The following is a 17810-nucleotide window of genomic DNA, read 5'->3' as shown; positions in this document are numbered from 1 at the left end:
TGGCAATTGGCATCGTCTTAAACCAAAAGTAAAATTAATATAAATTTAATAAAAAAACTTTTTTTATTTCCAAAAATTATTATTACTCACCTTTGATTTAAACTTCCGTTTGGGTCGTTCAAACAAAAGCTGAAAATCATCAACGTTATCATCATTTCCAGAGCTTGACTCTGTGTACAGTTGCTCTACATAATCAAGATGTTTTTTGGTATCAACTGCCTGTTAGCAGGATGCTCAACAACTGTTTGGCTGGTTAATACACAGCTCTTTCTATCATCCATTTGATGATTGTAGAAGATCTGCTCTTCCCTCTTCAGCTTTATATTTTTATTAAGGATATCAAATGGCATAAAAAAATCCATATTCGATTTTCTCTTCAAACTTAATTTATAAGCATTCACAACTTCATTCAATTTTTTTGTGATGCCAGCTCTGGATACTGAGGGCATGCTAAATTTCACATTCCAGAGCTGCTCCAAATCTTTTGCTATTATTTGCATAACAGCTCTTGATAGTGGTGCGGGGCGTGTGTCAGCTAGATGGTGATAGTAGCCAAGAATGTGGCAGACTTCTGGAATAGTCTTGAAATTGGCTAAGGATTTAGTCCGTAATCCATAAGGCGCTGCTGAAGCAAGCAGTTTCCGAGATTCCTTTGAACACGGTGGTATTAAGTTGTTTGCTTTTCTCTTTAATGCTCTTTTAGCACTTATGTGGGACATATTTAGGTAAATATAATTATAACTAAAATAGAAAATGGAATACAGTTATTTTATTTCTAATCCACCAATAATTGTTAAGCTAGTTTTATATTATATTCACTATTAACTTCAGCTAATTAAAAGAATATCATACAAATTATCCATTTTTTTGCCTAAGTATTTTGTCTTATTTCCATAAAGTAACTTTTTTTTTTGACCTAGTAAAATTTTCAAATTTTTAATTATTTTTTATTAAGTTGCTCTTAGAATACAATTATTCATGTATATATATATATATATATATATATATATATATATATATATATATATATATATATATATATATATATATATATATATATATATATATAATAGATATACACATACATATGCATATATATATATATATATATATATATATATATATATATATATATATATATATATATATATTATCATATCAGTATCAAGAGGCGATTTGATCATATACATATTAAACTATTTAGAATCTATTTTTGTTGAAATAATTTTTCCCAAAAAATCAAATCTTATTGTTGGTTGCATATATAGACACCCTAGCATGGATGCAAACAAATTCAATAATAAAATGTCTGTCCTTCTCCAAAAAATATCTACTGAAAATAAACCTGTCTTTCAACTTGCCAATTTTAACATGGATCTGATCCAGTCAAACTCTGGCTTCGCAACTTTTTTTTTTTTTAAACTTACTTCTTATAATATTGGCCCATTTATTGCACTATTAACAAGAGTTACTGACCAATCAATCTGCTACAATCATTGACAATATCTTTTCAAATGTAACCACTAACCAAATTATTTCAGGAAATCTAACAACTTCTATTTCTGATCACCTACCTCAATTTCTTATTTGTCCTAATTTCTGATTTTATTTGTCTAATATTTTCCATACTGCAGGAACTTTAAAAATTATAATAAAGAATCGTTTAAATCTGAATTATTGACTGGAATGACATTACCAATAAAAATGATATTAACTCTAGTTTTAAAGTATTTATCTCTCAAACAACATTGCTGTTAGATTGTCATGTGCCACTCAAAAAGATAAGTGTTAAGAGCTACAAGTGTCAGTTCAAGCCATGGATTACTAAAGGAATAATAAATCAATTCAAATTCAAAATCTTATTCAAGGGAAAATGTTAATGATAAAAGATCCAACAAATATAATTAAACAAATAACTATCTTTAAACGCTATAAATATACCATAATTAATCTAATTAAACTGAGTAAAAAAAAATTTTTATTCAGATAATGTAAAAAATCTTTGTGAAACCTGGAATGGCATAAAAAGTCCAATAAATGTCAAAAATGTTAATAATGTGCCTTCAAATTGCTTACTAGTTAATGAAACATAATAACTGAACTAACTCTAATCTGTTAAGAATTCAACAACTTTTTCACAAATGTAGCTCATAAACTTAATTCTAAAATTCACTCATCTTATATTAGCTATAAAAAATATCTTAGGCATCCAAATCTTTATAGTTTACTAATATCTCCAACAAATGATTCTGAAATCTCATCACTTATATCTAAATTGAAACCTAGAAAACCAATAGGTTCTAATAGCATCTTCACAAAATCCTTATTGATTTTAATTCTGTATTTTCTCATATTCTCTCTAAGCTATTTAGTATCTTCTTCTTAAATGAAATTTTTCCTGACATTTTGAAATTGTCTTGTGTCATTCCAGTATATAAAAATGGTTCAAAACTCTCATGTACTAACTATAGACCAATTTCAGTTCTATCTAACATTAGCAAGCTCCTTGAAAAACCAGTGTATTCTAGATTATACTCATTTTTGAGTTCCTTTAACTTTTTAAATGATTTCAGTGTGGATTTCGATCAAAACACTCTGCTTGCCACGCTTTAATAAGCATAACCGAAAAAATAAAAAAGACACTGGATACTGGTCATTTCATTGGTGGTGTTTTTATCGAATTACAAAAAAATTTCTAGATTTGAACACTACAGAATCCAAAGAGTTGCTTGTAATTGGTTTCAATCTTATCTCTCAAATCGGAAGCAGTTTGTTAGTATTAATGGTTACAAATCAAATAACAAACACATAGTTTGTGGCGTTCCCAAGGGCCAAGAACAAGGTTCTATTCTTGGCCCTTTATTGTTTTTGATTATATTAATGATCTAAATAACTCTATCCACTTCTCATCAGTCCATTTGTTTGCTGATGATGCTAATATTTTGCATAATAATAAGTCTCATTATTCCTTGTGTAAGAATATAAACTTAGATCTAAAAGCTTAGTTCATTTGCTGAATGCAAACTTAATTTCTCTGAACTTGGAAAACACTGAACTAATATTTTTTTCACGTCCTAGACAAAAACTTTTATACAACAATCATATAACTAAAATTAAAATTAATAATAGACGTTTATATCCAACACATGTTGTTAAATATCTTGGTATTTTTATAGATTCGAACCTCTAATGGAATTTTCATATAAATGCACTCTGTAAAAAACTTAATCCAACTAATGGCATGCTTTCAATAATTTTCCATATGTTGATAAAACTACCCTTAAGAATTTGTATTTTGCAATTTTTCAGTCCCATCTCAATTACTGTTGTCAGGTTTGGGGACAAATAGGCAACTGTAACATTAATAAATTGTTATTAGCTCTGTGTCAATCAATCCGAATAATAAATTTCCATAATACAAAAACTTCAAACTCCTTCAAAAAACTTAAAATTCCTACCTTGTCAGCACTAATTAGATTTGCCAATCTTTTTGTTTTTGACTCTCTTAATAAAAGTTTACCTTCCTCTATTGCAACCTTCACTGAAACTCGATTTTTACATTCATATTTAACTAGAAACATCAATAATAGAAAACTAAATGTGCCTCCCTATACAACTTTGAGGTATGGTAAGTATTCAATTACATATCAGTGCATCAGTGAAAGGAATCAAAGTCTTGTGTGTATTGTAAATGAATTTGAAAATTTAAAACTTTAAAATAATTTAACTTCATTTTTTAATTAAAACAAAATAAATTTAAACAAATTCTAAAAAAATTTTTTAATTTTTTATCATCATTAACTTCCTTTAGTTTTCTTATATTTTTTCTTTTTCTTCATACTATTTTTATAGAAACATTATTTTTTTGTCATTATTATTTATCATCTTTAATATTGCTATTTTTATTATTACTACTATTATAATTATTATAAATACTATTTTTGCTGTTACTTTAGCTCTATTAATGAATAAAGTTATTGTTATTATTATTATTTTTTTACATTTAATATTATTATAGTTATATGGTGTCACTCCTTTGATTAGGTTTGTGCATGAGTGACTCCTTCCTTGTCAATCAAATATTTATATTTATTCTTAATAACGATATTTTGATTTTATTATTTATTATAGATATTCTAGTTATTATTATTTTTATTATTATTATTGTTATTATTGCTTTTATTATTATCATATTGTTGTAATTATATGATTGTAAATATTGAGGAAAATAAATATCTTGTTGTTGTTAGAAAATAATTGTTTATTTTTGTGTTTAACCAGCTCATTGACACAGCAAGGCAGAGGAGGGAGATGCAGATGAATGCTGGGGGTACCAGTTGGATTTTTTATATATGATACTATCGGGCATTGTCCAAACAATGGATAATTTTTAAAATGTTTGGAACTTATTATGTTTTTGCCTCAAAATATAATGTTTTGCAAAAAAAATTGCTGTGATTAAAGCCCAGAATCAAAAATATCCCAAAAAGTTGGCCTTAACCCCAAATATGAGGGCAGTGAGTTCAAAAAAAAATTTCTTATTGCTGTCTTATAATAAATTTAAGTAGATTGACAGGTTTTAATCTTAGAAAGTTATGATCGTGTAAAGTTTAGAACAATTTTTAGTTAAAAATTAAAATCTGTCGTTTTAATTCTTAACTAATAATAACAAATAATAATAATAAAACTAATATTAATAAAAAAAACTAATAAATAAACTTTTGAGGTATTCTTGTTTTCAAACTCCAATGATTTAAACCGAATCACTGCAAATTTTTGATATTTTATTTGATATCAGGTGGATACGGTAAAATCTGGTTAACTTTAAATTGAGATTTTTCTAAATTTTGAAATGTTTTTTATTTCTTTTTTTTTTTAATTAAATGTGTTTACATCAATTAGGGTCTCAACTTTTTCTTAAGGGGCTTGATGGGCTGTTTGGCAAGAGATCAAATTTTATACAAGTTGATGACATCATTTTACAGATTATTTTGTTTTTATACCTTATTGGTGGCATTAATCCACTTTTTCTGGAAGTCCTTTTAATTTTTGTTACTCCACCTGTCTTATGAAGAACTTCTTTAACTATTGCTCTAAAAATCTTAAATCTTGTGTCTTCAGGATGATTTGGAAGATTTGCATCTGTAGGAGCAATTTCACATTGATATCTTTGCACCGTTGCATAACTTTTTTATAATAGTGAAAAGCAGCAAGATCAGGCCAAAAGAGGCATTGGTATTTATGTTTTTTCATAAATAGCAAAAGTCTTTTTTGGAGGTATTCTTTGATGTAGAGATCAGGAGTCAAAGTCTTCTTAATGACAAAACAAGACTGTATACCCCAGCTACAAATTGCTTGCCACACAAGGAACTTGGATTCAAATTTTTCTCATCAAATATATTTAAATTGATCATTCTCAGGTTTATCTTCGTTCTTATAGTATAATTGTTGACCAGTTGTGAAAAATTTGCCTTGCAATATCTTTCGTTGTCTTTAATTATACACATACTTTTTGCTGCCATTATTTTAACCAACTTCTTTGTGCGTCAAATTCCTTTAATTTCACCATTTAAGCTTCTCTTAGGTTTTTATGAAATGCTTTAATTCCAGTACTTTTTTGGTATAAGAATGCAAAATCTTGAATTATCTCGCTAGATCTTGCTGTGGTTCGGATTTCTTGCTAACTAAAAAATTGATTTATGGAAAGTTTTCTTTTTTTCACTTCTAGGTTTTCTTTCAAAGCTTTGAGTAGTCTTAAACTTATTTATAATATCTATAACTATAAATTTTGGGACATTTGTATGTTTAGCAATCAAGCAATATGAAGTTGATAGATTTTTTTTTTTACTATTTTTTTTTACTATTTTTTTTTACTATTTTTTTACGCAATTCAATTTGTTTCCGGAACATTTTGTAAATCATCGATTCCTAAACAAAAGTTTATCAAGACAATTAAAGATAAGGAAGTAACATTTAATTAAAAAAATGAAAGAAATAAAAAGCAGTTGTGGTTTTAGAGAAATCTTAATTTAAAGTTGACCGGATTTTCCTGTGTCTACCTGATATTTTTCTATATATTTATTAAATTTACATAGTAGGTAAACAAATATAAAGTTATACATTATACAGATTATACAGTTTAGAACTTTAATCTTCTACATCTTTATCTAATTCTAGATTTTCATCAACACTGTAAACATTTAAATATAATTTATCCAAATCATTAATTCTATCTGTTTCCATATCAGATGAATTTTCTCTTTAAACTGTTATAACCTGCTAACAAACTTTTAGCTTTTTTTGGTAGAAACAATATTTTTTAATTTTTTATCTTTTAGTTAGTGAAATTGAACTAATTAGGGGATCAGAAGTATCTATAGCTTGAATGAAAATGTCAAATAAGTTTATTTCTCTGCTTTTTTTTCAAATTTATAAATTCTGTGTAGAGATTCAGCTGCTTCTTCTCCCATTAAACCAATTGAAACTGGTAAATTACTTATAATTTCTCCAGCATGTGCTAATAATGTGTTTTCTCCATAATGTGTCTTCTCAATAAGCTTGTTTCATATGATGTATCTGGGAAAGGTTTTGAGATTATCAAATAGTTTCTTTCTAACCGCTTTATTAAAATCATCCTCAAAGGCCAACACTCTTCTTTATTTCCAGTAACTTCTAGGGTACCTCAAGGTTCTATCCTTGGTTTTGTTTTTGTTTCTTATCTACATTAATGATCTTACTGACAACCTTACATCTAAAGTAGCTCTTTTTGCTGACTTTATACTCCTATTTTGACAAAAAGTCTTCTCTTTTCAATCGCTTAGAACAGGCAGCCAATCTTGAATCTGATCTCACTTCTGTAATAAATTGGGGCTCACAAAGTATTGTAAATTTTAACTCCAACAAAACTCAGTTATTAACTGCAAACAACTATTACAGTGTTGCTTTCATTCCTATATTAACAAATGGCAACCCTCTCACTGAGTCCTCTTCTATACATCTTCTTGGATTATTGTTTACTACTGACCTTTTATGAAAACTATATATACAATTGATTGCTAAATTAGCATCTGCTAAGGTTGCTTCTCTTTATCGTGCTTGCCATTTTCCCTCTCCTGATTTCATTCTCTACCTCCACAAATCTCCTTGTCGTTCCTGTATGGAATATATGGAATATTGGTTCTTCTAATGATGCTCTTTTTCTTCTAAACAAGGTCTAAAAAATCATTGTAATTGTAATTGGAGCCGCTCTATCTGCTAAGCTTGAGCTTCTTTCCCATTGTCATAAAGTTGCATCTGTTTCTCTTTGCTACAAATCCTATCATGATCACTGCTCAAATGAGCTATTATCTCCAGTTCAATCTACTAAAACTCATTCTCGCTTGATTCAACATTCAGAAAAGTCTCATTTGTTTACTGTATCTGTCCCTACATGCTCTAAAAAATTTTATTTGTCTAGTTTTTTTCCCGCACCTCAACCCTTTGGAACTCTTTCCCATCTTCATGTTTGTGAATGGAAGTTGTGACCTTGAAGCAACCATATGTCTCTAACAATTTCTAATATAGAAATTGTTAGAGACATGGTATCATTGCAGTATTTATCCATTTTTTCCAAATCAATTGGGTCTTTGCAATTAAAATGTTATCTAATCTGATAGTAAATTTTTCATTAATTTATAGTACTTTGCTGAGTAATAGACGATCAAAAAATGCCTCCCATCATAAATCCGCCAGCTCTTGGTTCTCAAGCCAAATTCTTTAAACATCCTATCATGAATTCTTTTTTTTCTTAAAAAATATTGATTTTGTAAAACCTCTTTTACTTTCCAAGTTTTTATTTCAATTCTATATGAAATATGTAAAATGAATTCAAAAAAATTTCAAGCATGTAGTGGTGAAATGCCATAGCACAATGCCTGCCCATCTGTAACAAATCTTTCCTTAAAAAACCCCTCATCAATTTAGGTGTGGGATGACAAATCAGACAGCATTGTGCAAAGAAGTATCCGAGATATAAACTTTCCTTTTTAGTTTCCTCACTAATTTTTAATAACACTTCTTTATTTTCCTTTATGTACATGTTTTTAAACAACATTTTGAAATTCATGTGGTTGTTAATCGATCAATAGGACATTAAAAATGCACTTTAGAGTTATTTTTTCTCAAATAAGATATATATTTTAAAACCATAAACACTTGAAATTAAAATAAAAAATAACTTTTTTCCTTTCAAGAACAACACGAAAACGAATTGACTTTATTCTTTCATGCCTTAAAGTAGTTTTTATTTTTAGCAATGAATGAAAAAATAAATTGTTTTTATTCAAAGAAAATTTTTATTTGTATTAAAAAACAACTTTCCAAATTATTTAGTGCTCAAGATAGCGAATGATCGCAGCCACACTTCTCAGGGTAATTATGTGGTAGTGATGTAGTGGTACAGTGCTCTCTTCATAAGTGAGAGGTGGCAAGTTTGATTCCCACCATGTTCCTAGCAGTACTATGCTAAACTTGTTTCTCGACACAACGGCCTTTTTTGTCAAGGTTCGTGTTTCGGAGTTATAGAGTAGAGAGAGGTTACAACTGCAACTAAGTTTACAACTAAGTAGCCTTCTCATCTGTAGTGGCCTTCTTGGCTTTAGGGAGGTGAATTGAAAAAAAAAAAGGTAGACACTATAGACTAAAAAATATCAAAATATGGGGAAGGTACAAGTTGGAACAATTATTCAATTTTTCATCAAAGTTGAAATTTAGTGATGAATTTGTGATGAATTTTTTACTATCAATGCATAAAAATGGTAGTACCAACTTTTTCATGAAATTTGTTATTTTTAACAGCCTATATTATAACCTTTCCAATAATATATATATTGTCAATTTTTCAATGATCAATATATTAAAAAAATGATAATTACTAAAACATATTAAGAGTTTTTATCAAAAATGCATTAAAAACCTAGTATAATACAATTCAAAAAGCCAGTACAATTGAGCCTGTCACATTTAGAATTTCATAAATTGGAAAATTCTTAGTGAGTGTGTTGGTAAAAAGACATAATGTTTGAAGTAAGTCAATTTTTTGATTTTTGGCCATGTGGTTTCCCACTGTGCAATGGTGGCAGTATGGTAATCACAATGATAGTAGTATCACAATAGAAATACTTAGTCCTGATCTGCAAAACAGATGGAGTTCTATAATTTTTTGCAAAGAAACAATCAATCTGTTGTGATTTGTAGTTTTTTGACATAAATTTTAAAGCTTAATGTAAAGACATAAAAATTAAATTTTTAATGTTAACACGCTTTATATATTACAAGTATATTGTATATATTATTATATTAAATGTATATATGAAAAGTATTCAATGTAGATTATAGATAGAAAGCATCATATATATGATACAAGATTAAATGATATTTAATATATTTAATGTATTTATTATTGTATTTATTACTAACATACACTAGTGTGTATGTTATATATTAGTAATAAATATGTATGTATGTATTTTTTTTATAGCTACTACAATGTGTTGTGGATGCTTTTGTAAATGTCAAAATTAAGGATACATTTGTTAAATGGAAAAGTGAAAAAACAACAATTGGTGTTCGCTTTACTAATAAAAATACTGCATGCTCTGTAAGTTTTTAATAAAGCTGTTTTTATTATATAAATTTATATACATTTTTATATCATGTTCTTTTTTTATATCATTATTATAGTTAGTTTTGTACTTTTTTGTTTTTAAAATTTAAAATGAAATGTACCTTATAAAGCAATTGTACCAAATATTATCAAGCAACCTTAAGTTGGTGTTACCATTTAAAATAATTAACTAATTCATAAATATGCGTAACACTCATCCTACTATGTTGTAAAACAAAGGTTCTAAAAAAACAAAGCATCTAAAAAGAGGTAAATAAATAATAATATAAATAATAAATGGTAAAAAAAAAGGTTCTAATAAAAAGTAAATAAATCAAAAAATGGTGACTGACAACCACATTTCATTCTTTCTTTCTTTTTTCTCATTTGAAAGGGAAATGCAGGGGGAGGGGAGGGGTTTGTAGTTATTATCACTTTGGGAATCTGAAGTTAGTTTCTTTGGTTTATGTTAAGTAAGTTTCTTTTCATTTACTTTAACTTTTATTGTTTTACAAGAATATTTCACTCATTTTTTTAAATAATTTTTAGTAGATGAATTTTTGTAGTTAGTCACATAACCCACTTTTCTAGTGCTTTCTGCATTTAACTTAAAAAATTTCTGAACTTTTATACTTCCAATTTTCTTTCTTATTAGAAAATTGGATTTAAATATTTTCTTCAAGAGATTTTGGTTTTTTTTTGGTTTTTTATATATATATATATATATAGTTTAAAAAAAAAAATTTTTTTTCATCGTTCTAGTAGCTGATGTGAAATATTAAAGAAATATTTAATTTAGCTCAGAGTGCAATCAATTTTTCAGCAATAAATTCACATATAAGATAAAGAAGGGGTGGGGGAATTTTTTATACACATATCTGAACAGTGTCAATTTTATTGCTTATTCACTGTAAAGGTATTTATAATTTGATAAATAGTTTCATGAGCGAAATTAAGTTAAATTGTTGATTTTTTCTTCTTAGTTTTATCAGCATATTGAAAATATTGTTGGTATCATAAATGAAAAGGTAATTTTTTAAAATATAATCAAAAAGTCTTTTTTAATTAATTTTTTTTTCTGCTGTTTTACTAAACTAAAAAGATTTTTTATAGGTGGAACAATGAAGTTATGCACCTATAAAAATTTTTTTAATCTAAAAACACAACGAAAAAAAAAAGAAAAGATAAAGTTAAAAAAAGATAAATAAGTGTTTTTATATATATATATATATATATATATATATATATATATATATATATATATATATATATATATATATATATATATATATATATATATATATATATATATATATATATATATATATATATATATATATGAGCAATTCCATTTTGAACTTGTGTTACACATGTAACAACTTTATCAAATATTTGCCTATTTAAACTGTAAATGAAACTTTTAGCTATTTTGAATGAAAGCTGTTAGTCTAAAGAATAAAATAGGCTAAAAAGTTTTGAGTCCGGCCAAAAAAGGGCAAACTTATTACTGAAAATGCCACTTAGCATACGTTACACGGAAAACAAGGTAAAAAAAATTGCTTCAACTTTTAGATCAGATTTCTGAGAATCAGTAAAGCAGTTTTTATTAGAAACTTTCACAAGATCTTGAGAATTATATACCAATTTAAAAAATATATAAAAATTTATTAGAGGTGACTGGCTAATAAAAATAAACTGGTTTTTTTGATACTATGTATTTAACTTACATTACATCACTTACATTACTGAACGACTATTATCGTGGATTTTTTATATCTATTATTAAGAGTTAGAGTTACGTAACAAAAGAATTGCAAAAGTATTGAACTCATTCATTAAAAATAATTAACATAGGAAATTTTAAAAAACTGTGGCACTCTTCCTGAGTGATTTTTCATAACATTTATGAAAGTTATCAAATTGAAAAAAGTTTTTCCGCAAGGTAAAGAGCAACTTAAAAATTATTTTAGTATTACAACTTTATTAATACTTATTTGAGTCATTTAAATAAGAAAATCTTTGGTTTGTTGAAGTTTTTACTTACACTTCTTACGCTTATGTGTATTGCCTTATTTTTATTAGGTTGAATTTTTAAAATGCTGTAAAGTATTTACATTTAAATCTTTAAAATTTTTTTTGACATAAAAACTGCTATCATTGTTTAGGAGAGAGAGGGGATTAGTTATATGTGATTGTTTGTCACAGGAAGGTGTTGAGAATTGACAAATAAAGTAAAAAAAAAAAAAAAGAAAACATACATATATACAGTGGTGGGCAGGAAAGGCCTGCAATCACACTCCAATCTTGACCACGCATGTAATTGTTTTTTTCTTTGAAAGCTTGACTGCAACACTTTTGATAATTAAAAATGTGCTGCAAAAAACTGACAAAGGAAAAAAATTTTAAACAGGCTTAACTATAAAAAAAAAGAAAAGAAATCTTAGCGAAAGAGAAATTGTAAAAAAAACTTAAAAAAAAAAACTCTAATAGAAAATTATTTTTAATTATGTTTTGTAATTACGTTAAGGTTGAATAACTTGTCACATTGTTTGATGAGGTTTTAACTCATTCTTTTTTATATTAAGAGAATAGCAAATAAATCCTTTTTTTTTTGTAATGTCTAAATAAAAATATTTATATGATTATTTTTTATTTATTTATGTATTTTTTTATATCAAATAAAGAATAGATAAACAAATAAAAAGAAAAGAATAAATAAGAAAGTTAAAAAATAATTAAAAGATTATTTTAAAATTCTCCTAATACAAAAAATTTCAGTTGTAACCTTTTTAAACCAACGCTATAAACTATAAAACTTTAATCTATTTTTTTTGTTTTTATAATATTAGGCAAACTCATTTAGATGAAACAAAACTCTAATTATCATTTAATATAAAACTAATTTTATTTAAATTATCAAAAAGTATTTTTTAAAAAAGTTTATTGAAACACATTTGTTGTCATTGTTGTTTATAAAATTAGGAATACAAATTGTTTAAAAAAAAGTTTCATAAAAAAAAGTACTTTTGAAATAAATAAAAGTTTAATTTAATATTATATGCTGATTTATTTAATAGCGTTTTAAAACTTTATTTAAAAGTATTTAGCTTAATGTAAACAAATTTTATTAGAAAGTTTGCATAACAAAAAAATAAATTTATTATGTTTTCGACAATTTATGGATTCATCAAAAAGTTTATTAAAACAATCGTTTTAATAAACTTTAAATTAATTAAACTTTGTATAATTAATTTTAAAAACGTTGTTTTTAAAATTAATTATACAAATTGTACAAAATAGCACAGATTGATGTTCAATATGTAATGATATATTTTTTACAAGTTGACAATGGTGGCCTATTGTTGATATCAATTTTTCGCATCGTTCAGGCCTAATGGAGTCCCAATCAGCTTTTATTTCGATCCAAAATCAGTCTAAATTTATTGCAGTTGACCAATTTATGTTTCTGTTAAACCTGAATCCGTTAACTTCTGTTAACGGATTCAGGTTTGGTGACTGTTTGGGCAACTCCAAAACATCAATCTTGACGAAGATATTGTTTTCTACCAAATCCAAAGGGAATAAACTTAGACCTGTCAGTCCAAAGCATCTTGTGTACATACTGTTTCGGAAACTTCAAACACTGACAAGATTACATTTTGAGATTTTTTGGGCAAATCTTTCAAGTAGATCATTATCGGGTAAGCAACTTTTGGCAGTGCTGACAGGCAGATGGACTTACTTACAAATTTTGACTGATTTGTTTTTTAGTTTTTGGTCATATGGAAAATGGCTACATCTTTTATGGGGGTTGTCTTTGGTTCGCAAGAATTGTGTTTTCTGTTCTCTAAATTATTAGCATTGATAATTTTTTTACAAGAACAACCCAATCTTCAAGCTAACAAATAATATTTAGTAAGCTAAAACTCAACTTTATAACATCACCTACAAAGGTGCCCCATATACGGGGCACCTTGATCCTTTGTAGGTGATGTTATAAAGTTGATCTGCACTAGGGGGCACTTTGATCCTGTAAACAGTTTTTTACAAAATCAATAAAATGTTGGCAATAATTAAAAAAAAAAGCATAATTAAAAACATAGTTCTGCACATTTCTGCTGAGAGGTTCACATTTAAAGTTTAGTGCAACAGTTTTTTCATCAGAAATCTTATGAAATGTTTGCAAAAACTGAAAAATCAAAGTCAAAAATCAAATGTCGACCGACATAAGCCGTGCCACCATGCTGCATTGGATCGGGAAGCTTGCAGATGATATCATCTCTGATAAACTCGTATAATTGCTCACTGACAGAGATGAATTTATATGAAATTTTTGTCTTTTCAAATATTTGTGCATTCGCACATTTTCTTCTTCACAGATTTGTCCAACATAATGAATCGTTTTCTTTTTCGTATCAAATTTAACGAGAACAAAATCCTCCACATTCAGTGCATCAAAGTCAAAGTTCAGGTCTGATGATTCAACTATCTGTTGAGAAGATATCACGTCAAGATCATTTTCACTGTCATCACTTTCAAGCGGTGGTAGGCCATCAATATTATCAGAATCATCGGAAAGTTCCATTGGCTCATCGTCTTCAATGGCTGCACTTGTAGCATTTTTTTTCGTGATACGTTTTATCTTTCCAAGTCTCAACTCTTCTTCAAACTCATCATCGGATTCTTCAAACTGAAGTCTTGTAGGAGCACTTTTTGTTTTAGGTTTTGTTGTGGTCTTTTTTAAATTTTTTTGAACAGTTGAAACTTTTTTTTTGGTCGGTTTTTTTGTTTTGTTTTTTTCTTTTGCTCAAATTGCACAAATCTCATTTCGAACAGGAGTGTCTATCAAAATTCTTGTTTTTTATTGCCTACTTTTAAATTGTTTTTTTCTGGCTGGAGCCTTCGGAAAGGGTCTCAGAACTTTAGGTGTTATGACATTCCAGATTGTTGTTATGGCAACAGATAATCCTGCTTCGGCAACAGATGGTACTGCTAATTCAAAAGAGTCTTGCTCATCCAAGCTAGCCATTTCCTGCTGATTTTCATCGGGGTTCGATACAATAGTTTCTGCAATATCTGCAATGATTTCTGGATGTTCAACTATAGGAGGAGTAGGTTCTGGACGATCGGTCACTGATGCTGCCAGAAATTTGTCATTTGTGAAAATGTCCGGGTTAAATGGTTCGATTCCGGCAACTTTAAATCCTGACTCAATGTTTGATTTTGTAAAAGCTTTACCATATGCTTCACACACAATCGGAACAATGTCATAAGTAATCATCGGTCTCGGACTGCTGACTAGCCAATTGCCACATGCCGCATTGTAATACCTCTTCAGAGGCCCATACACAGATCTGTTGCAGCTTGTGACTGCAGTGTGGTGGAAAACTAAGCATAGTTATTCGGTTTTCTCTCGCCAAATCGAGGGCTGCCACAGATATATGACTCTCGTGGTTGTCTAACACAAGAAGAACTTTGGACTCTTTCGAACAGTGCGAATGTTTGATGAAATGTTTTAACCATTTGACAAAGATTTCTGATGTCATCCAACCAGATGGATTAGCAAATCCTATGCATCCAGATGGGCCATCTTTGATCATAAAATCCCGAAACTTCACCCTCGGAAAAACGAACAGTGGTGGTATCGAATTACCGATCGCATTTACAGCACAGCAAGCTGTCACGAGAGTTCCTCTTTCTGCCAATGTTATACTACCTACTGGTTTGACACCTTTACTAGCAATAACTTTGACAGGTTTTTGTACGGTTGTTAGTCCCGTTTCGTCTACATTGTAAATGCTTTCTGGACCAAACTGATGACGTTCCCGCACTTCCCGGAGATTCCGAAAAAATTCACTAACAGTGAATCTGTTGGATGTTGTCGCTCTTGCAAAGCTGGTGGCTTCTGGTGCTCGTAGAGATAATTCTGGTTTTCTTTTCATAAAGCTCTGTAACCAATCGATGCCTGCCATTTTGTTCTTGATCCATGAATCCGGACAAACTTTATTATTAGCAGCCATTTCATATGCTAATTGGCGAGTTGTTTATGTTGAAAGGCCATAGTTCATCTTCGACACTTGAAGCAAATAATTTGATAACGAATCTTCCTCTTCTTCTGTAAAAACCTGTCGTGTATTAAATCTCAGTTTAAATGTAATATCCGGATTAAACCGTTGCTTTTTAACATATCTTTTCAATGTCATACGATCGACACCAAACTCTCGAGCAACTTGGTTGTTAGGCCTGTTTTTCAATAAAACTTCATTTACAGCGGCTCTCATTGTTTCTGGAGGTATCATTCCTCTATCTGTCTTTCGAATTCTACTTCTTACCATTTTCAGTCAATACCAAATCTAAAATATTGAAAACAAATTCAAAAACATTTTTAGGATTTGTTGCTATATGATAGTAATTAATGTCTATCTATAGTTCAACAAATATAAATCGAGTATTATTACTATATCTTTAGAGAATAATTTTACCTTATAAATATTATTAATTTTATTTATCTAGCAAATAAAAATATTAGTTCTTTGTGCAATAAATGCATTTCAATAGTTATTTTAATGTAATCAAATACACAAAAACCAGATCAAATTAAACATGTATTATTATAATTTTAGTATTGGGCATCTTGATCCTCAGATCAACCAGCCTCGTATTAGAGAGATCAAGGAACCCCTATAGGTATACATCATGTAATAATGGCTGTATCTCGCCGATAAATAACATGCGACGCCAAAATCATACCATAAAATATAGGTCAATAAAACACATAGGGACTCCAGTTGATATTTTACAAATATTTAACATAGTAACAAAAATATATAAATAATTCTCATGTTCATCAAATTTACCTTTTATCGCGAAAATCAAACTTTTATTTCTTAAAATTCGTAAAATTATTTTTTTTGCAAAACAACAACGAAAATAAATAGCTGGAAGTCTATGCGGATAGCAACTTATGACATCACGCAGATATAATTATAAATAGATGATGTAGCGCAAAAAGATCAAGTTGCCCCACAGATCAAAGTGCCCCCATCTCCCCTACAGTCTTGAAGTGGGGCGGGATGCCATCCCAGTACTTTGAAATTTGAAAACCATTCCATAACTTTTTTTAATGCGTATTATGGGGTTGGATGCCATCCTGGTACATTATAAATTAAAGGAAATCCTATTTCTTTTTTTTCCTATAAACAAACTTGTAAAAATATTAAATTAACATCAATTTAAATGAACTAATGTTTCAGCTTTTATTAACTTCTTATTTAAAAATTTGCGGTTCAAAAACAAAATCCATAATTATAAAACTTTGCATCTTTTCTTTTATATTTTAAAACAAAAGTTTTAAAATATAAAAGAAAAGATGCAAAGTTAAATTATGTTAAATTAATGTGTAATATATTTCATTTTGTGAAATGGAATATATTACACATAAATTTAACTCATCATTGAATGTTATGATTTTAAAAAATTTACTTATTGTAAATATGGATAAATGGCTAGCAAGCGGGAAGAAAGCAGAAGGAAACGAAAGTTAGCAGTGATAGTTCTAAAAGCATTTTGGAAATTGACACTGAAATAATTAAAGAAATGATTGAGTTTTTTGAGTATTGAACCTTACCAATCCTATCTTCAATGTGATGTCATATTTTTTCCAGATTGGTCTGATGTACAGTGTACAGTGGAAGAAAAAATTAAAAACATTTGACTGGTTGATGGTTTCAATAACAGATCTTGGTTGTTCTGTTTATAAGTCAGTGAATAATTTAGGTGCTGAAAAAACCCAGGGATTAAAATTGGCTAGCAAGTGCGCACTTGGCAATGTCAAAGAGTAAACATAAGAAAATAAAAAACAATTAATGAGGAAAAAGTTTTTAAGTCATAAGCTATCAGTGGCACACGAAAGCGCTTGTAAAATTATTTCTCAGTCTGAAAAACACACTTATGAGATGTTTAGTTCAAAAATGCAGATCAATCAGCACAAAACTACCTACTGCATATTTTGCAATGTTTATCACATTGCAAAAATGAGTTGTCTATTTTCTGATTCGAAAGAACTAATATTATTACAGGTAGAACATGGTTTAGACATGGGCTGTGTTTTACAATCTGATCATGCATTTGCTGATATTTTTTATTTCAAATGAAATGCGCACAAAAG

The 17810-nt window shown here is 28.3% G+C and overlaps 1 protein-coding gene across 6 annotated transcripts in view; it reads left to right on the top strand.

Moving 5' to 3' along the window:
- The window catches only part of LOC105845600 (uncharacterized), a 36254-nt gene that overhangs the window by 4299 nt on the left and 14145 nt on the right, over positions 1-17810 (top strand). For all 6 annotated transcript variants that reach the window (XM_065810868.1, XM_065810867.1, XM_065810871.1 and 3 more), the window contains exons 3-4: positions 9518-9637; positions 10627-10671. In XM_065810868.1, the coding sequence (XP_065666940.1) occupies positions 9518-9637; positions 10627-10671 (165 nt within the window). The remainder of the gene's footprint in view (positions 1-9517; positions 9638-10626; positions 10672-17810) is intronic.

This window comes from Hydra vulgaris, chromosome 11 (assembly GCF_038396675.1).
Source record: "Hydra vulgaris chromosome 11, alternate assembly HydraT2T_AEP".
Taxonomy (NCBI): domain Eukaryota; kingdom Metazoa; phylum Cnidaria; class Hydrozoa; order Anthoathecata; family Hydridae; genus Hydra; species Hydra vulgaris.
Note: the sequence above shows the minus strand (reverse complement) of the source record. Positions and strands in the feature narration are given on the sequence as shown.